The sequence below is a fragment of the Zeus faber genome (genome assembly GCF_960531495.2).
Source record: "Zeus faber genome assembly, chromosome: 2".
NCBI classification, from domain to species: Eukaryota; Metazoa; Chordata; class Actinopteri; order Zeiformes; family Zeidae; genus Zeus; species Zeus faber.
In genome coordinates, this window is record NC_137189.1 from 14,375,919 (window position 1) to 14,397,873 (window position 21,955).

General features: G+C 45.2%; 2 protein-coding genes across 2 annotated transcripts in view; both read left to right on the top strand.

The window, feature by feature from the left end:
- Window positions 1-523: 523 nt before the first annotated feature.
- Window positions 524-11,407, top strand: acbd3 (acyl-Coenzyme A binding domain containing 3). Its single transcript, XM_080024398.1, has 8 exons — window positions 524-833; window positions 1,741-1,882; window positions 2,421-2,561; window positions 2,688-2,846; window positions 3,594-3,768; window positions 4,079-4,319; window positions 4,845-5,132; window positions 8,294-11,407. Exons 1-8 carry the CDS (start codon window positions 545-547, stop codon window positions 8,506-8,508), a joined length of 1,650 nt encoding a protein of 549 aa, XP_079880524.1. The 5' UTR covers window positions 524-544; the 3' UTR covers window positions 8,509-11,407.
- A 1,510-nt stretch (window positions 11,408-12,917) lies between these two features.
- Window positions 12,918-21,955, top strand: part of nhsl1b (NHS-like 1b) — a 125,744-nt gene continuing 116,706 nt past the window's right edge. Inside the window, exon 1 of the mRNA XM_080022991.1 lies at window positions 12,918-13,304. Within this exon, the coding sequence (XP_079879117.1) occupies window positions 12,968-13,304 (337 nt within the window). The 5' untranslated portion in view covers window positions 12,918-12,967. The remainder of the gene's footprint in view (window positions 13,305-21,955) is intronic.

The window sequence follows — 21,955 nt, forward strand, 5'->3', positions numbered from 1 at the left end:
TTAAAATAAAATGTTCTCTCTCTCTTTGAAAGTTGCTTTTGTAGTTCCTCTGGGTCATTTAAATAATATATCATTATTTCGAACAATAACGGATAATAGAACAATTATAAACATTAAACATAATTCCATTACATTTAGAATAAAGACAACGACACAAATAACAATTGTAAAACATATTTACATTATAAATATATTGTAAACAATAATAATAATAATATCAATAATACAGTTATAAGGCACAGCAAGTTAATTTGTATTGCACATTCAAACACAAGGTAATTCAAGGTAATTATTATGAGCCATAAAATACATTATACTAATGCGAAGAAGAATAAAAGCACTGAATAAAAAGCTTAATTTAATACAAATAAATTATATATTGTATTATTTTCTTATTAGAGTAACATGATAAAAGAAAGAAGGGAATTTGAAATCCAGCACATGTCCCCACGTCACTATTTACATCTAGACCCAACGTTGCACCGGAACTTCCGCCACGTTAAACCGGAAGTAGGTACGTGGCCGCTTCGGCTGACATTCTTGCATGATGGCGACGGAGGTTCAGAGCGGCGACCTCAACAATGGCACTTCTAGCCGGCTCGAAGTCTCCATCGACGGCCTCACGCTCAGCCCGGACCCCGAGGAAGGGGAGCAGGGCCGCGGCGGCGAGTCCGACCCGGACCCGGAGCTCGCCGGACACGGGTTGCCGGAGGCGGGGTCCGCCGCAGAGGAGGAGGACGAGGCGAGCGGGGAGACGGCGAAAATCACCGTAGAGAGGAAATGGGGCTTCGCTTTGCTGGAGCTCTACGGCATCGCGCTCAAATTCTTTAAAGGTCGGTGACATTTTGAAGGGGTATCGTGTTGAGCTAGCTAGCTTTGGGGTTGTGAGTATGGGGTTGGAGCTCGCACCGGGCCCTGCCGGTACTCTTCCCCGGGCGAGGTGAAGCTAGCGAGGCGCTGTCACCGATGAGCTGCCGCTGTCATGCGACCTAATCAGCTGCAGCTCTCTTTCTTCCAGCGTTTTAACGGCGGCTCGCATCTCGCCCTCTTCTGTTGCTAAATGCTATATCGCGTGTGTCGTCAGTGGCGCGATATGTCTTGGAAACAGATAGCAGGCTGCCAGAATTCAAGGAAATTCATTAAAATAACCACTAATCCGCCAGGTCACACAGCCATTCTGTAGCCGGAAAGAACGATGACTTCAGACCACAGACAACATTTCGCAGATCAACTCTCCGTCATGTGTCAGTCACACGCTACTCTGCGGAGCTGGTCAATGGTCACGCCAGGCTCCTCGTTCCATGCAGAGTTAATAGTTTTATTGTGCATTAGAGTGCCCTATCTACTCGAGACAATGCGAGCAGGTTCGGGACCTGGCTTTCACCACATGTAATTGTACATGGCCTATTGTGTTATTTAAGGCTCGGCCATATTACATAACATTCCCTTCATGAAATTTGTCTTCTGGTTGAATGATTTGAATTGACAAATGGCTACGAAGATATTCTGCGCTCATTTTTCATTTTGTTTTGCTATGTGGCAAAGAAAAATAGGGATTCTAATTTTATGTATCCCAGAGGCTGGAAAACAAGAGTGTGAAAGCTATGCATGCTAATGATGGTGTGCCATCCGCACTGCACTAAAGTGCCGCCTTGACAAACATCATGTCATATGGCTGTGTATGATCGGAACCATTGAAGAAACCGAATCAGATTATTTTATATTGTTATCTGTTCTCAGAAAAAGATGGTAAGGCTTTCCACCCCACCTACGAGGAGAAGCTACGACTTGTGGCTTTGCACAAACAAGTGTTACTGGGCCCTTACAATCCTGATGCCTCGCCAGAGGTGGGCTTCTTTGATGTCCTGGGCAACGACCGCAGGTAACCCCACTTGGCGGCTTCCTATTCTGCCTGATGTGTTTGAATGTGTTCCCACCTTAGTGATCTTTAAACCCTGGTAGACATTCCACCACGAGAGGTTTGCTGTGTCCCAGTCAACAGGAAACAGACTGCAGAGGAACCCCCGCTGTTGTTTAACACCCCATCCTCATTCAGAAAGCACACGCTCACCTTTCACAGACACACACACACACACACACCATACCATCATCCAATTCACTACATGACTAAATTCAAGTCAAACGGGCCGTTCAGAAATCGTTCTTGATTTTGAACTTAAAGCATGTTTTATTGTTTTCTGTCTTACGTGTTTCTGGGATGCTAAAATTGTTTAACATAATAATAATAATAATAATAATAATAATAATAATATTTTCTGCAACAAATGTAATAATAATTTTTCTTGTTGATTGTGAGTGACTGAGTAACTCTAATTAAAAAAAATAAAAATCCATTCGCCCACCATAGAAAGTCAGAGAATTTTGACAAATAAAACTCTGGGTGTTTAATCTCACTCTAGGAAGGAGTGGGCTTCCCTGGGAGGGATGGAGAAGGAGGATGCCATGGTGGAGTTTGTGAGGCTGCTGAACAAGTGCTGTAATCTGTTTGCGCCATACGTCACTTCGCACAAGATTGAGAAGCAGGAGCAAGAGAGGAAGCGGTGAGAGGTTCACGCTCAGTGGGTCGACATTCTCTTGCGTCCAGAGAATGTTGTGGTGACGTCTCTTAAAGCAACTCTTTCATCCTCCTGACTTGACACCCTGCATCCCTCTTGCTTCCCCACCAGGAGGGAGGAGGAGGAGCGCCAGCGGCAGGAGGAAGAGGAGCAGGAGCGACTGAGGCAGGAGGAGGAGAGGCGGTGGTGCGAGGAGGAGGCGAGGCTGAGGAGGGAAGAGGAGGAGAGGAGGCAGGCTGAAGAGGAGCGGCTCCGCATCGAACAGCAGAAGTACGTCCACTTGTTCACCGACTCCGTGTAATTTGATGCTTTATTGATCATCTGTGGTACAGCTCTCTAAAAGCTTCCTCCCTCTCAGACCTCAGAGCACCACTGTTTGGTTATTTATTTTTCACATATGCAAACTTATATTTTGAATCCAAAATAGTGTGTGTGTGTGTGTGTGTGTGTGTGTGTGTGTGTGTGTGTGTGTGTGTGTGTGTGTGTGTGTGTGTGTGTGTGTGTGTGTGTGTTAGAGATACCAAGTGAGGCACTTTTCTTTTAAAATAACAATTCCCGGGAAGGTGAAGTGAACCTCCCCATCTTGCAATTGAACCACGGTCTACCGTTTGGCAGACAGGGGACTTCTATACTGGACTAACGAGGACTTTACCGTCCAATCAGATTGTCCTACTGCTCTCTGATTGGCTGTTCTCTTCACAACTCTTGTGTAATCTGGAGGTTTATTACTACTTAGGATGAGACTTTTAGTGTCGGCTTAGCCATTAGTAGCTTGTCTCCCTTTCCATCCCATCCACCTTGAGGTAGAGAGGATAACCCAGGAGACCATGAGTGTCATGTAATTGAGGTAGTTCTACCTATAGCAGTCTCAGACCCAAGACAGTCTGATCTAGCAGACTTGATAGATATTATAGAGCTCCTTGTGAAACAATGAATTCTTGTTTTTTCCATTTGTCGTCTCCTTTCGCGCCTTCTTTCTCCATCCTCAATAACTCTTTTTCCCCGAATACTATCCAGGCAGCAGATCATGGCAGCGCTGAATGCCCAGACCGCCGTGCAGTTCCAGCAGTACGCCGCCCAGCAGTACCCCAATAGCACCGAGCAGCAACTGGGCCTCATCCGTCAGCTTCAGGAGCAGCACTACCAGCAGTACATGCAGCAACTCTACCAGGTCCAACTGGCCCAGCAGCAGGTAGGGAGGCAGACCCAGACCCAGATCAGATCTTTTTTTTAAAATTTCAATTAATGATTGTGAAACAGTTTGAATATTGCATTTTTAATCATTATAGCAGTGTCCAAAAATTGCAATTAAGGTATAATAATGTTAATGACAACATTCAGCTCAGTATGATTGTGGTAACCTTCTTTGTGTTGCTCCAAAAACATAAAAAAGTCATGCTCGCAGTAGGAAAGTGGCGTGGTCGGGAGCAACATTTTCTGTTTTGTTTCCCCTGCTTTGCTTATGGTGCTCTGGGTCACTTCTCCCTGTCTCCCGCTCCTAGGCGGCCTTGCAGAAGCAACAGGAGGATGCGGTCGTGCAGGCCACTCTGGAGGCCAAAAGTTGCAGCACCGGCGATCACGCCTTGAGTTCAGCCTTAGCGCCACTGTGCGCTGCGGCACCACCTGCTGGCGAGGAAGTCCCCACCCTGAATGGAGGCCAGTCGGACTCGTACTCGGAGAGCGTTGACCGAGAGCCAGAGGCTGAGGCTGCGGAGGAGGTTTCAGAGAACGGACCTTTACTAGGTTAATAAACAATCCAACCACATACACACAAACACACATGCACAAAGGGATTGTTCACCTCCAGCACAAAGAACCCACACTGAGGTGTGTGTGTGTGTGTGTGTGTGTGTGTGTGTGTGTGTGTGTGTGTGTGTGTGTGTGTGTGTGTGCGTGTGCGTGCTAAACAAAGCAAAGCTTGTCCAAAAAATGAAACTCTATCCCTACCTGCCTTTTCCTGACTGAGGTGCCCAGAGACAGGGAGGGAATCATCTGGAAATGTGGGACAGCCGTCTCTTCACAACCCACCTGACTGTTCTTGGTTACATCAGATAAGCGATAAGCACACCTCTCTAAAACACACAAGACTAATGTCTTATTATAGAGTCAATAATTTTACCCCCCCCCGGATCAGAAATCTGATAGGCTGTGGTTGTTCACTCTGACTCGAACGTAAAGAATAGGTAGGTACATAAATGGAGGAAAATGTTGAGGAAAATGCTCAAAAAGTCACAAGAAACTTCTCCCAAACATGTCCTCTGCAAGCAGCAGACTCCCCACCGGTGATCGCAGCTCCCTCCATGTGGACACGGCCGCAGATTAAGGACTTCAAGGAGAAGATCCGACAGGACGCCGACAGCGTGATCACGGTGGGCCGCGGGGAGGTGGTGACGGTGCGGGTGCCCACACACGAGGAGGGCTCCTACCTGTTCTGGGAGTTTGCCACGGACCACTACGACATCGGCTTTGGGGTCTTCTTTGAGTGGACGGATGCCGCCTCCGCCTCGGTCAGCGTGCACGTGTCCGAGTCAAGTGATGAGGATGACGATGAAGAAGGTGAGGCGGGGGTTGTGGGAGTGCACGGAGCGGGTGTGACACCGACATGAAAGGTGTTATTGTTTGCTTATATTGCGGCGTGTACATAGCTGTACCGATCTTGTCAAACAAGGACAGGAATTTGCTCGAACTGCCTTGGTTTGCTAAGTGGTATTCCATAAGATTATTTTGTTTATTTATCCCAAATATTGTACTTTTATATTTATCTGGCACTTTTTAAGAAACGGCCATTCCATGAATTTGTGTTACGTATGTCCTTCTCTATGTGCTGTTTTTCATTGTTGGCGGTGGGGTTCACCTTTCCCGTCAATGTGCATTAAGTGAAAGGCAGCTTCGGTGAATTTTGAAAAAAATAAAAATAAAAAAATAAAATTGTATAATCACATCAATTAGCCTAAAGTATCCCGTAAATGCTTAACTAAACTTTGAGCGAGATGCTGTAAAGAGGCATGTGTCACAACCTACGCCACGGAAAGCACACACTCCTGAACGGAACACGAGAGAGCAGCAGAGATCTTAACGCCGTGCTTCCATGTCAACCTGGTGTATTATTTTGATAATTTAATGACCTGTGAAGCACGTTTGAAAGTGTATGTGAATAGGAACTGGTGTTAGGCATCGCTGCTTTAACAGCAGCTGGTGCTTTTCTCCCCACCTGGAGAAATCCTTAAAAAAAAAAAAAAAAGGAAATAAATCACCATAAATGGTGTTTCCCGGTCATTCTGGAACGGGCATTCTCGTGCAGAATAGAGCTGAACGATTTGCAGACCTGCCAACCTGCACACACTTTGTGTACCAACCACGCAATTTTTGGTCAAAACGCCAGCAGTGTCAGATATATGAGATTCTGTGCCGGTTAAATTTACACGGTTCAAGGTACAAGGTCAGACTCTTTTTGAAACTTGGTTTTTAACGAATCACTCAGTAAAACGAGTTGTTGGATTTGACTCTGTGAGCGAAGTGAACGAGAGTGAAGGGTCGCCATTTATTCTTATTTTATTTTATTTTTTGCAATGATTGCAATTTATTTTGGAATTGCAAGTGCCATATAAATGGAAAGGTATATTTGCACTTAAAAGTGAAAGATGCTTTCATTTAAAGTTTGAACTGGACATTTCCATGTTAGTTATCTGTTTTGTCCTACTAAAACTCAGTGAGAGTTACAGGTTGAATTATAGTGAAACTTGGTGACAGTCCCATATTCTGTTTTATTGGAACTTAGGGACAGTTCCATGTTCTTTTATTGTTCACTAGTGAATAATTATTTGCAATCTCACTGTTGTAGTAACTTAAAATTGCAGCAGTGCTCCGTATGTGCAGCTGTCCTATCACGTGAGCGTGATCAGATCAGGCAATGTATTTTTCATTGACGTACAGCATATCTACCCAATAAGACCAGATGATACGAAAAATTGATTTCTCTGATCATGGATTTAAACTCTAAATGATCATATGACAATGTAAATATATATTTAATAGTCGCTTTATAATGAACATACAATTGATTGAAAATTGGAATTGGCAGGTCAGACTGGGGGAAAAAAATAAAAATAAAAATAATAATCAGAAATCAAAGTGGCCAAGACAACTGCAATCGGTGCATCTCTAGTTGGTAAACATGTGAGGTAACTTTACGAGATGATGCATTTCAAGGGGTATATCCTAATGAGATAAATTTGTGTATTTAGTTCGCAGTAGTAGCTCGCATATGATGTGATTAGTCTCGTTGAGAGAGGGCTATGGTGTGTATAACCGATGGAGTAATTTAGCTGAAGTAACTTGCCACAGAGACTCCCTATTACACTATTGTGGTACTCAAAATATTTTCCCAATGTTGGAAGGTCTATTTTTGGGAAAATAATCGAATTGCGATCTTTTAGACTAGGATTGCGATTTAGTATGTGATTATTATTAATTTTCCTTATTCTCTGTACTTACTAAACACAAGCAATAAATCATTCTATGCTGTCGTATGACAACACAAAAATGGAAACTGTACTTTCCTGAAGGCCAGGCCCACGTGTTATGATGAAATTAGCTGAATTGATGCATGAATTGATATGAATAACGTCTTCATTTTACTATTGAATTGTAAAAAGAAAAACCTTCAATCACAGTAGAAGGCGGGGGGCATGGGCAGGGAAAGTGTCCCCATTACGCACTGTTCCGTTCTATACGCACTTGTTTAGATCCAGGAGGAGACGTAAAATAAAAACACACTGTTCTGGTGCGCTGATCGCTGGCACGTGACCCCCGATACCGTTGGAGAGGGAGACAGGTGCACTTAATGTGCCCCGATCGCTCCCTCTCTGCAACTCCCCCTCCCGCTTGGGATGCCGCGCAAGGCGGCCGCCTATCTCGCTTTTAGGAAGAGCCGGCCCTGGACAGCCTTATTGTTTAGATTGTATGACGGAAATTTATTTTTTGAGATTTGAAAATTGCAGCCTTATTAGTTAGATTGTATGAGATAAATGTATGTTTTGAGATTTGAAAATTGCGTTCTGTTAAATTGCAAAATGATGCCCTATTGCAGAGCGCACACGCATCTGTAACCGGGGGGTGGGGGGGGGGGGGGGGCTTCCCATGGGAGCCGCTACCTCCTCCTCTGGGGAACAGAGATGTAGACCGGGGGGGCTTTCTCCGGGATAATAACACGATATGATCCTTTAAATTGTTTTAATTTTCCTATCCTTTTAAAACACCTAATCAAGCGATTTGTTTTAGCCCAGCCTCCAGGCGACACCTGGTGCTCTGACATCCGGTGTTCTGTCCCGGGCCATGTTTCCAAAGACGGCAAATTACTTCTTTTTGTCCTTCAGCTTGCAGGTTCCATCTGGTTTAAAACCAAATAATCCCATATAGAATTGCAGAGAGAGGGAGCCCACGATTTGCTCCACTCCACCGTGAATATATCGACAATCGCTGGTTATCGTGGTTGCGATAGGTAAATTTGGACATATCGCCAGAACCTTGGAAGGTTGCGATATCAGACATGAAAAGGTGGTATCGAGCCATCCCCACTAATTACACTGCCACTATTTCCACCAAATATTTTTCAAGACACTGATACTGATGACTAAATAACTCTTCCAAAAGTAGGCCTCCATCTAGTCTCGCTCTTCTTCCATCTGAGAACTCACTTTTCTTTGCTGCCCCTCCAGGCGAGGCCCCCAACGAGGAGGAGAAGGCCAAGAAGGAGGCAGGCAAGCCCCAAGTGGATGAGATTGTGCCGGTGTACCGGCGGGACTGTCACGAGGAGGTGTACGCTGGGAGCCACCAGTACCCCGGGCGCGGTGTCTACCTACTCAAGTTTGACAACTCCTACTCTCTCTGGCGCTCCAAGAGTGTCTACTACAGAGTCTACTACACCAGATAAGCCTGAGCACAGACACAGGGCGGAGCCACGGAGCGGGTCTCTGCGTTTGTCTGTACGCCTGAGGGGAGTGTTGGTAAAAGTGGCGTACGTGTGCTTGTTTATGTGGGAGAATTGGGAAGGAAACTACCAGATTAATTCTGAACTGTACCACCAGAAGGCGACAAAGACGTGTGTGTGTGTGTGTGTGTGTGTGTGTGTGTGTGTGTGTGTGTGTGTGTGTGTGTGTGTGTGTGTGTGTGTGTGTGTGTGTGTGTGTGTGTGTGTGTGTGTGTGTGTGTGTGTGTGTGTGTGTGTGTTATATATCTATGTTCCAGGATTCTGAGATGTAGGAAAGAGGGTGTGTGTTCCTGTGCTGTACTGACCACCTGTCCTCGCTGTGTTCACATAAAGACCAAACTGTAGGACTTTGTTCTTCATGTTCTGTTTTAGGACTTTTCACCCCCAGCTCCTGTGCGGCACCATTTAATGCCCCCACCCCCTACCTTCCCATGTGGCCTCACAGCTGCCGCTCTCACAAATTACACTTTTATTAAACTGGAGCTGAAACCCGGCCAGACCCACACTAAGGTTCATATCGGTTGACAATGGCTGCCCGACCTGCAAGAGGGTGATCTCATTTTGGAAATCAACAAGTACACGTGCACTATGGAACACTATGCCTTTGCTGCCGGGAGGGACAGCCCCTCTTTGGCCATTGTGGGGTTTCTCTCATAGCCACACACACACGTCAGCTGCACTATCTATCCGTCAGATCTTTAGTTCCACCATCTCTTCCTGTGCTCCTATGCAGATCTGAAGGATTTTTCTTGACATCGGGGGCAGTGTTCTTCACAGCTGCTGCTTGGGCAGAAATGCTTTCCTGTCCACTGAGCACAGTCTGTTCAGACCACCGTAGGTTTAGTACCACGATTGGGGCAGAATTGTTTTGGCTTGGCAGTTCCATACTAGCTCAGAGGAAGAACAAGAAGGCGTTTTTAAGGTTCGATCCAGGCTCCAATGTCATGTGGCGGTTGCGAAAGGGTTAATATGCAACAACGTGCGCATTGAGCCGTGTGGCCGAGAGCCTTGCAGCCGTACACAGTGAAGCAGCTCAGCATGGGCAGATAAGAAAACAGGATTGTTTCTAAAAAATAAAATAAAATGTGAAAGAAAATAAAAATAGCATTTGATAAATATTTATTATTCTCCCGTTCTGTTTTCTAATAGATATGATTTGTTTGCCTTTGTGATACTATTTGAGTTTATTTAATCCCCAAGCAGTCACCTCAGTACATCCCGGGGGAGTCAATTCCTTTAAAATTTAATTTTATTATAATTTTTTTTTTAATGCTCTTTTCTAACTGCTGAGTAATCATCGAAGGCACATCAAGGTGAAGTCATACTAATACAAAGCCTGTGCCCAAGTCCGTCTTTTGAATTGAGGGCGAAGTCTTCTTAAAAACAAATCCATGTGAATACTCCTTGTGTTGTCTCTTGAATGTTGAGTTCTGATAATTACAATTTTAATTTTGACATATAATTGACAGCGAGCGACTCACGAATCATACTGTTTTTTTTGTTTTTTTTTGGATGGGTGGGGGTCACTACTAGAACTGGACAGCACTTGGAAGCTTAAGGGCTGTAATCTAAAACGAGCAGCGTCTCCGTTATCCGTCTTCTTTAATAAACTAGACTTCTTCATGTGTCCCGGCTTGAAGTGATTAATTACTTACTTTTCTGGACCCCCACCCATCTATCTACCCCTTTAAAAGAGGGGGGGAAGAAAAAAAAAAAAAGCCTCCTTTTTTTCCCCCTCACAATTTAACATAGTTCTGTTGTTCCACCCGCCATTGCATGGGTTGCGTAACCTCGCTTCCAAAACATAGCACCTGTTACTTCATCATATCCACATAGACAAGGGTTCATGTACATTATTTCTTCAAGTTGTTAAATTATGCAACTACAGTTTTGACACGGACAAAAGTTCTACGTATCTAACCCCGAGCCAAATGAGTCTTTTTTTTTTTTTTTTTTCTTCTTTCTTTCCCTCCAGTGGCCTTGCTGAGATTGCTGGTCGCCTGGTCCCAGCAAAGGGATGGGAGGTGTAGGTCTGTTCCCTTGCCCAAATGCGGCGAGTTCCGTATCGAGATGTCGCTGTGTGTGGTAAAGCCAAGCTGCAAAAAAAAACTAAAAACCACACCTGATCCTCTGATGCCCAACGCGCTTTTGTTTTGAAGTATGTGCTCAGCAGTTTGTGTTGAGAGCAAGTGAGTGAGAGAGAGAGAGAGACGAAAAAATGTTTAAGCCTTGTATGTAAATAATTCTATAAATGGGTTTATGTGTGGGTTTTTAAAATGTGGAAAGGCGGCTTTGGGTTGGAGAATCAATGCACTGTAAAGTTCGGAGAGTGGGATATATGTACATTTTTACCCTCAAATGAAAGTCCAAAAACTCTCTGCGAGTCTAAAAGTGACGTGACCGAAAATCGCATCTTTTTGTCTTACGTTGACTTGTTCTCTTTGAGTTGGAAGATCTTTTGGGGCATATATTTAATCTTGATTAAACGTATGTTCATCTCTGCTACACGGTGGTTTGTCCTTTCACTTGTTTTTTTAATTTTTATTTGTATTTATTTTCTTTTTCCTTGTACAATTGCTTATTCACGTTAGGTCATTTGTTTCTGTCATTTGATTATTCAACTTCTACCTTGTTGCTCCTTAAACATGACCAAAAGAAAATGCGACCGAGACTTTACCCCCTGACCCGACGTTAATCTCGCTCTTCAGTTCATACTGAGGTACTTGCTACAAAGGAGGATTACAGGAGATTACACAGAAATGAAAGGGAACGGTATTTTGCGTGTTAACCTCAAACAGAATTGTTGGAATAACACAGCAGCCTTGGGTTGGGTTACTGTCTGGTGGGATACGTGTCATCCGACCACTGTTTTTCCTGTCGCACACATTTTGTGCTGAGCGGTAATTAATAAATGCGGATGTTACTCATGCTCACGCTGAGAAGTTATTTTCTGTTGTTGCTTTCTGTTTTGGTTGTTACTAAAGAGGCTAAAAAGCTTATACAGCTTAGTTAACTCTTCCTTGAGTACTTGGTAAACTAGTCTCCCAAGATCACACTCACCAGTGAGGAACTTTAAGACTTCCAATAAGGTGTGGAATGGTGAAACTATGAGTGATTTGAAAGGGAGGAGTTGCAAAGAATTGTGTAACCCGTAACATCAGCATTTTTTTTTTTGGATTGTTATTTAATTTTATTTTTTCCCCACGACTTCTGACCGGTGGTCAGGGATGTCAAAGTAGAGGCTTGGGGGCCGAAATCCCAAAATGTAATCAATCCACGCAATTTTACCTGAATGTTTTCAGAACATAAAATAGAATATAACTCGATTCTTTTTTTTGTTGTGATTACCTGTATACTTTTAACAAAATTGACTAATGTGTGGTGTTAACAAAAAAACAACACACCTTGGAGATGACCTAGGAGAAGACCACCTGACCCCTTATTTGAGACCTTATTTGATTTGGGATTTGGGACCCCCTGCCCCGCTACCGGGAGTGCTTTAACTGGGGCTTGCAGTGTTCACGTGTGGCCACCAGGGGGAATTTGTGGCGCAGTGCCAGTGCCATGAGACGCTTCGTTCCTCCCTCGAGGGGAAATTGCGGCGTTAAGAGAACCTCGCGTCAAAAATAATAGATAATAACAACGATGATAAAGGTGCGTGCGTTATCAAAAGTATTATTTTTTTTTTAAACCAAATTCAAACGATAAAAATAAGCAGCTTAGAAAAATAAACGACATCATGCCAACAATTTAAATGCAGCGATTAAATCCCACAAGATCCCTTTGAATTTGCAGTTGTGGATATGAAATCTAGCCAATATGAATATTACATTCATCATGTCCATTTTTTTCCCCCATCCAGTCTGTTTATCAAAATCCACAAAAGAAACCTCAAACACCATTAGTTTCCCCCAGAGACACAAGATGTGGTCACGCTGGCGCGTGGCGGCGGATCCGGTCCGTGTTTTGCAGGATCCCGCCCCGCGGAGCGCAGGTAGGCTCCCCCGTCCGGCCCCCCCCCGCACGCTCCCGTTCTGGCTCCGGTTCCACTTCTTACAGGTGGTTTCTAGTTGTTCTCCGGGTTTTCTAATTTTTCCCCACTTTTCCCTTCTCGCCGACTTCCAGGGTGTGCGGTGGTTTTTTTTTTTGTCCTTCTTCCCCCAAATTTGAACGGACTATGGAGGCGCAACGTCCCTGGTGAACCGCAGGAACTCTCACCCTTTGAAGGGAAAACAGAAATATGGCGGGACGTGACCGTTGTGCAGCCCAGCAAACAACACCGGCACCGGGGAAAGTGTCTCGGTTCTTTCGGAGCCTAAATTGAAGACTTTCGGTCCCGCGTGAGTGTTTTATTGTGTGTGTGTGTGTGTGTGCGCGTTCAAAAACAAACAAACAGAAAAAAATGCCGTTCCACCAGAGGAGCGTGGAGCCGCGACATGTGTGCCGGTTGTCGGGCAGGGACGGTAGGACGCCGGGGGACGATGCGGGCTACGTCGTGGCCGCCGACGGGCGCCGCTTTCGGAGAGCCGCGTTGTTCTCCTCCCTGGACGAGGTGAGCTGTCACACCATGACCAACATCATCCACCAGCTCTCCGAGCTTTCCCGGCACGCCAGCGGCATATTCCTCGGCATCGAGGCGGAGGCTGCGGCGCTGTTCCGGAGGTCCAGCGGGATCCGAGCACGGCTGGAAAGTTTGCATCAAGAGGTGAACCGGTTCGATGCCAAGAGGATCCCAATCCGTAAGTCACTGAAATACTATCCGATATGTTTAAAATCGTGTAGCGCAGTGCTTATAATTCTTTATGAATCTGTTATCAACTTTACCAGCATTTATGGAATTGTCATTATTATTGTTAGTAATAGTAAATCATATCATAATTAGAACCGTAATAAACACTTAATATTATCGATGTTTAATTACTATTAATAACAGTGATAAACAAGTTAAAATGATTGCTACTGAATTATTATTTGTAATATACTACTATCTGTTTTTCTTGTTGTGTACTTAATCCATCACGATGGGTGATCAGCTCATTCATAACATTACATTGCTAACTAACATACTAACATTGAATAAACTCGAGGGTTTCCATACGCGTAATTATTCAATATTTACTTCTACGCTTGCGCCACATTCGTATTTCGTGAGGGAGCGTGACGTCACACTGGGGCAGCTGGCTGAAAAGGGGGGGGGGGGGGGGCGTGGCGTGGCCGCCGCCGCCCTACCACGCACGGCGGCGCGCGTCTCGCCTGGGCGTCGCTCCAGCGTGGCCCTGGACGCCCGTCGGGGATGATGGGTTTCCCACAATGCACCTGGCGCCGCCAGACAAATTTGCTGCGCGAGGTTCCCGGCGCCGTCCGACGTCATCGCCGGTGCCGCGTCTTCCAATTCAGTTGTCACAAGTTCTAGGTCCCGAAAGTCGTCCAGTAGTGTCTAGTCGATGCGGAAAGGCATCGCCCGTTTATTTGATTTCTGACAGGGCCGGACTCCTCTCATCAAAAGTAGTATTTAATGATAATAATGATCAACTCTTAGCACTTCCCTTGCGTTTTGAGCTCGACTGTGATAATAAAAGTTCCGAGAATTGTCTCGTTCAGTAACCTTCCCTATTTCTACCCAATACTAACTTCTGTCCTGTGCCAAATATGTAGTATTTACCTTCATACTGGGAGGAAATTCTTGATCTATCCAAATATGCCTTCATTTTAGGCATACATTTTCTTAGAGAATTAATTGTAACTTTACCATACTTGCAGACACCCTCTATCTGTGTGTGTGTGTGTGTGTGTGTGTGTGTGTGTGTGTGTGTGTGTGTGTGTGTGTGTGTGTGTGTGTGTGTGTGTGTGTGTGTGTGTGTGTGTGTGTGTGTGTGTGTGTGTGTGTGTGTGTGTGAGTGACCTGCCGAAAGATCTAGTAAATCAATTCCATTTACTACGCCTTCACTTAGCTCACGCACGGCGGCTGCGACGGCCAGATGCCGTTTGAGATAAAGGGCTGGTCATGTCTGCTGGAATAAAGTAAATATAAATAAATAAATAAATAAATAAAATAAGTTCTTTGCCCGAGCCCCTATCTCATTGATTGGGACCAACAGAGCAACTCAACATCAGACGTCTTGCGTCCAACCTGGTTGTTTTGTGCTTCTGTGACAAATGGACGATCCCGGGTCCGTGTTTATCGCCGCCTGGCACGGCTTTGCTTATCTTGTTTGCCTCTCAAACACCTTGCAAAATAGGAAATACCACAGAATGATGACGACAAGACGAACAAGAAGGGCTTGAGTCATGGCTTTGTCGCTCCTTTCGGGTCCTTCCTCCTGTCACTGTCACAGTTTCCCTCCGTTCTCCTTTAAAAGTGACTCAGTTGCCAGAAGCGAGTGTTGGTGACATATGATGAGTATTATGCTTGAAATGCACAAACGCCCAGTAAGGTTGGGTCAGAGACAACTTGAAGGTGATATCGCAATATCGAATCCCGTTTTCTCAGTATTGACGTTTGTTTTTTACGACAATCTCAATCAATCAGTAAAACGACTATTATTCCGATCATATACCAATACATATGACAGGCCCTCACAGTCTCCAGTTGCATTGTTTGACAGTAGATCAGTTATGATCAGGGTGGCCAGGTTGTCTAAAAAAAGCTTCCTCTGTCCATCTTTCTCGACGGTGCAGATGGGGTCAGTATCTTTTGCTGATGGAGAAGAGGCATCTGTTATCTCCCTCCACTTACAACTCCTCTTCTCCTATACTGGGGTTGTGTGCAGCGAGGAGCAACGCTGCCCGTAGTTTGATTTGTTTAGCAGAGGCTTGTTTTGTTGATTGTTGCACTGGCGAAATGCTGAAGGAAAAAGCACATTCCTGGGACTTGACAGCGGGTTTTACAAGTGCACGGGTCAATGGAAGTGGAGCAACAAGGAAAGGGCCGACGCAATTGTTTTGGGGGTAATATTTGCATCGACGTCGTAAAAAACGTGTTCTCGCACTTTTCCAAAATGTTGTGTTATCGAGATGTTCATGTTGCCCATAAAAAATCTCAGCCATAGTGTAAAACTCAATGCATCGTCCAGCCATCACACACACACACACACACACACACACACACACACACACACACACTATATTTGCATCGTAATGGATCCTCCAGTATGTGCAGTGCTGCCCTTAGGGCTGGGCATGAGAGCTAGCAAACGCAAATCTCTACATAACATACTGCATTCCAGTCTCCTCGCCCACACCTAGTCTCCAGCTGCTCGCCTCCACAGTCTGTCTGACTTAGTTTGACTCACCTGCTGTCTTAAATGGACTCAACAACACCATACCCTCCTCCCAAAAAAATGGATTAAGGGTTATTTTATAACAGAGGAAATTATTAAAGAGTGTGTGTGTGTGTGTGTGTGTGTGTGTGTGTGTGTGTGTGTGTGTGTGTGTGTGTGTGTGTGTGTGTGTGTGTGTGTGTGTGTGTGTGTGTGTGTGTGTGTGTGTGTGTCCGCGTGCTTAACTACACTAGCCTTCACACACACACATACAGTACCTGGCTTTGTAGATGATAAACTGCCTTCAGTGGCACGCCCAGCTTTGCACACAGCCACATTAAACAGCGTCCTGTATTAAAAGCATTTGAGAAACTTGCATTTCAGTAGACTTAAGGGAAGTGTCTGATATTTTGTCCTTCCTATGACCCCTCCCATGGTTGATGTTTAATGAACCCACATTCCCCCAGATGTGCCGATACTGTAAAAAATGATCCAAAATCTCTAATGTGGCCTCATATTGACTTGGGAATAGGATAGTACTACAGCTATTCAAAAGGCATGCAGACGGATTGTAATGGCATTCTACTACTAATCTTGGTCGGGATCAGGACCTACACTTAGATCACGGACATGACTTGGATTTCTGATATGGGGGCACGAGAATGGCAACAGGGATGGGCCCAAAGGTTGCAGGAACAACATGGGCGAATTTGGGATGCCGTTGCCATTGTGGAATCTTGATTATCCAGGACAATTAGTAGCCCTGAAAATAGGCTTGACTATTGATAATGTCTTTATTAATTTAAAAAGGCTTTTGATAGAAAAAACTGGTAGAAAAACTGCAAATACACACTCTCGCTCATACCAACACCTTAGTATGTGTCAGTATGAGAGAGGGTTTCGAGTGTGGCGTGTTCAGCCAGCCTACATCCGGCGGTAATGGAGGTGGTGGGGGCAGGCCAAAGCAGTGTAATACTAAACATAATAACATAATAGGGGAGCGGAACTTGATGCATTGGTAGGAAGTGAGCCTGTGGTCAATCCCGAACCCTGGTTATTCTATACCTGCAGTGCTGAAGGGCCAGGGGCAGAGGTCAGAGGTTACGTATTCTCTGCATCCTCAACCTGACACTCTGGTCTGAGTTTAAACAAAGTCTAGTCTGGCCCTGTCAGCACTGCAGGCTGGTCTGACCACCATCAGATCTTCCATTAGGTCACTACTGGTGGCTGTAGTCACCGGCTTCGGACTGACCGAGGAACATTTCTCCCAAAGTTATTAATTGGCATGGGCTAATATATTACCCACAGTTTTATTCAACTTTTTAATTGAAAGCCTAAGATTCCTTTAACTATAAGTGACCAGCCCACTGTGCGCTGCCAAATATAGTACTAGTTCTAGCGGGGAGTAAGTTATTTTAATGTGGAAAGTGGGTTGAACAGTGGTGAAGGTTAATTGGAGTTAAAGAGAGCATTGGGGCCTCCCTGTCAGATGTCTGAGACACACCAGTTACATACTGCTGGGTACTGGGGAACACACACACACACACACACACACACACACACACACACACACACACACACACACACACACACACACACACACACACACACAGCATAAAAACAATCCAGGCCGGCCACACATTTGTAGCTGACCTACACTTGACCACAGTCCGTCTTGGACATACACACACACACACACCCCCCCCCAAACATGTGCGCCCCTCCCCCCTTCTGTGCCACACAGATATTTATAGAAGGGTGTCTTTGGCCATCCATCTTTCTTTTTAAGTGCAATCATGGGGTGTGTGTGTGTGTGTGTGTGTGTGTGTGTGTGTGTGTTGATGGAGAGTCCCTGTCTGCACAGAGGCCTTCAGTGTGTACACATACACAGTGCTACATGCTAATGACAGTAATAAAGATGAAAATTACTTCCCATCTGAAAGGCAAGAGGTTTGTTTTGTCGTACAACAAAGAAAGCCGCCGTGCTTGGCTGAACTAAACACTATTTATGATTTTCGGTGCCACCTGTCTTGTCCCGTCCATTAGTCTACCTCCCACTTCCACTGCTTATCCAAACTAGACCTCCTTTTCCCATCCACTACTCACTCCCTTTCGTCCTAGACCTCACCGTAAGGAGTCCAAAATACGAGGCCGGTTCCGGCCGTCTGGAGAGGCCTGGCCTGGTGCTAGAGGGAGACCCGGGTTCACTGAGATACAATGGAATATGTCTGGATGGATGGATGGATGGATGGAGAGAGAGAGGTGTGTGTTTGCAGCTGCCCTCTCTCACACTTCTGTGCAGTGGGACCTCCTGGGAGGCCGAGGCTGGGGGTTGAAAGCCTGTCTTGTTCCTCTCTTGGTGTGTGTGTTTTACGAAGAAATTCATCATTAATAGGACGGCCTTCATCTCCTCCGGGCCCTCCTCTGTGTGTGATGGTATTTGACAATATGTATGTCATGTACATATTGTGCTCTAATAAGATGTATTCTTTTGTCAAAGTTAATTTGTGATATATGTTCAATTACAATATATGTATTTCTGAGCCACGTACCAGCCCGTGAACCTTCCCTGCAGTGTATCTGGGTAGGATGGAAAACAGAAGGGATAAATGGATAAATATACTCATAAAGTCTCGACTCTGACGACTTGGCGTTCCACATTGTCCCTCTGTCTGTTTAAACTAATTAGGGGATGTTAAAGATAGATTCCCTGGCAATGCAATGAGACAGTTGATTTATTGAAAAAGTGTGTGTGTGTGTGTGTGTGTGTGTGTGTGTGTGTGTGTGTGTGTGTGTGTGTGTGTGTGTGTGTGTGTGTGTGTGTGTGTGTGTGTGTGTGTGTGTGTGTGTGTGTGTGTGTGTGTGTGGAAGGCAGCAGTGTTAAGCTGTGTGAGCTTCGAGATTAAGAGTAGAGTCAAGTCCAGTGGTTGATCAGCACACAGGGCAATTCATGCAAAATAAGTTAAGCTATATAACAGTTGTTGCGCATGCCTGATAAGTACGTTTATAAGTATGTTTTTATAAATGGATATCTATTTCACATGTATGTGTGCGTGTATTCATCTCTGAGTGCAAGATTCCTACATTAATACTATTCCTGCTCATCCGCAAACATCCACACAACGATGTAGTCACAATGCAGTTGGAAAGTTCATGCCCTGGTCACAGTCCAGATTTGAAACCACTATTGTCCTTAAGCAACCATATCACGAAACGGCCAGATGTCCAAATCCAATGGTGTTTCCTTTGGAGAAATAAACAGAGGAGAAGCTGCAATACAAATAAGTCTGAAGTAGTCCCGCAGCCCTGTTAAAGGATTTATACTTTAACCAGGCAAACAAAAAACAATTTGGGTTTCCCGAGAGATGCAGAAAGCAGTGCTATGTTGATGATATTGTTTCGATCAATACAGGTTTTTTCTGTGTGTGTGTGTGTGTGTGTGTGTGTCTGTGTGTGTGTGTGTCTGTGTGTGTGTGTGTGTGTGTGTGTGTGTGTGTGTGTGTGTGTGTGTGTGTGTGTGTGTGTGTGTGTGTGTGTGTGTGTGTGTGTGTGTGTGTGTGTGTGTGACATGCTCCCAAAAGATCCATCCTGCTGTCGGGCAGTCCCAAACATGGCCTTTAAGTTGAGGAGTACTTGTCATAACAATAACTTGTGGTCAACAATTTAATAGTCTTATGTTCCTTTAACGCCACTGTCATAGTGTAATAATACACATCCACCTTAAGAGGAAAAACCATGAATATTGGGACACACACATTCGGCTCAAAATTCCCACAAAATGTGGACGGAAACATACGATCGGAGAATCTTAACGTTCCCTTTTCAGCCCCTCCCCCCTTTCGGCAGTCTCTTCCTCTTCTGTCTTCCTGTCCTCTCATATGGCTCGCAGACCTCTCCCTCCCTCTCTTCCTCACCCCCACTCCCCCTTGCTTCTGCCCATCCGCAAGTCTTTGATGTCAACCCTCGCACAACCGTTCTGTCCACAACAAAGACCAAAGGCCTCTCTTTCTCCCCTTCATCGCACTCCCTCTCTCGCTCTCTCTCTCTTACTGTCTTACCCCCCCCCCCCCCCCCCCCCATCTCTCAGGTGTATTTGATGTTCCCCGGGACGTTGCCAGGTGCAGAGTGTTTTTTTTTTTTTCTCCCGGAAGGAGCGTGATGTACCGAGTCTTTCCCTGAAGAAGTCCTGTTGGCGCTAAACCCTCGTCGTTGCACAGTCTCTAAACCTTGTGGGTCTCGTTAAGAACCGCTTTCACACCGCGGTAAAGGAACTAGATGAGGACCCGTTGAGACGTGGAATGGACCGTCGCAGTCCCTAAAAGACCACGTGGTTGCATCTGGCCACAATGGCCATCAAGTGGAGGTGGCTGTATTTCAAGTTCTCGTTTCCATTTTCTTCTATAAAACTAAGTAGCGAGTAGTAGGAGAAAGGAAGTGATGAATCAGCTCGTCGGTGCTACGAACTCTCCGGTACCAATGCTTCCTGTTTCCCCTAAAAAGTACCGCCTGGCTCGCGGGGACTTTTTGGGACCAGGAGCGAACCAATAGGAACCGATTTCTGAACCTAGGTCCCAGGATGGTCCCTGCGGTGGAAAAGGGGCTAATGTAACTTCACCAGTTAAACATCAGAGGCAGATTCCGCTTTCACCAAATTTTAGTTGCTGCATTTTATCGCTTACATCCAGTTGAAGTTTTGACTCTCAAGATTTCTCCGTCTACTGGGAAAATTCTCCTCATGATCACCCATTCATTTCTAACATTGTATTTCCGTCACAGTCATGTAGACGTTATCTTTTTCTATGCTTATGCTGACGTCATTATTTACAAACGTCCTACAATTGCATGTTTAATTGCCTGTGTTTCATGCCCCCCCCCCCCCCCCCCCCCCCGTGTTGCTTGTGTGCCCTGTGTCTTCGTATGGACGCCTGTGAGCCTGTGTTTCCCATCCCTGTGTGTTCACCACCTCCTGGCACCAGTCATCCGCTTGTTTTTGTTTTTTTTATGGCGTCGTAAACACCTTGCTTCCGCCCCTTCTCCTCTCTGTCTCCCCCCGCGTAGGTTGGAGTGTATTTTTCCACACATCCAGCCTCGCCGTCATGATAAGGGCCTATTCTGTCCTGACCATAAGTGTTGAGTGATGGGGCAGCTGAAGTCCCCCTCTCTTCCATTCATCTGTCGTTCATCGAAAAATGAAATGAAAAACTCTGGTGGGTTTAGCGTCATAACTGGTTAAATATACAGGAGATTTATGTCGTACGGGAGGCTGTTGATGATTTGTGACTCTCCACAAGCCAGAAAGTGTTTTGCTGGTGTTTAACGCTCAGCTGGTAATGGCATTACAGAGGATGGGCTCTTCATTACTGACCACACACAATCGTGTGTGTGTGTGTGTGTGTGTGTGTGTGTGTGTGTGTGTGTGTGTGTGTGTGTGTGTGTGTGTGTGTGTGTGTGTGTGTGTGTGTGTGTGTGTGTGTGGCTCCTTCTTCATGTGCTTTCAAATGACTTACTCAGAGGTGTGTGAAGTACTGTGTTTACTCTGATTGGTGCATTGCTTCTGTGTGCGTATGGAACAAAGCTGAGGAGCTAATGATAACATTAGCTACTTAGCGAGAGCAAACATACTAAAACAAACTGCTGTGGCCATACCTTAGGTGCCCTGATTGATGAACTAAAGCCTGTCATATAAACGCACACACACACCCTAACCACAATGAAAGACACACACGGGCTTCCAGACAAACATAGAGGCCGACATACACTACTCACAAAAAGTTAGGGATATTTGGCTTTCGGGTGAAATTTATGGAAAATGTAAAAAGTTCACGCTACAGTGATATTATATCCCGAAAGTAGGGCATTTAAGTAGAAGCATGCAATGGTGATTTCCTCATCTCAAACAATTTATTGAAACAAAAGCCAACAACAGTGGTGGGTTTACCACAACGAAAAATGTCAATGTCTCAATAAATTCTCATGTGCCCTTGAGCATCAATTACAGCTTGACAACAACGTCTCATGCTGTTCACAAGTCGACTTATTGTCTGCTGAGGCATGGAGGCAGGCCACTCCATTTGAGGTGCCCCAGTCTCCAGCAGCCGTTCCCTAATGATGCCACCTCGATGAGCTGGAGC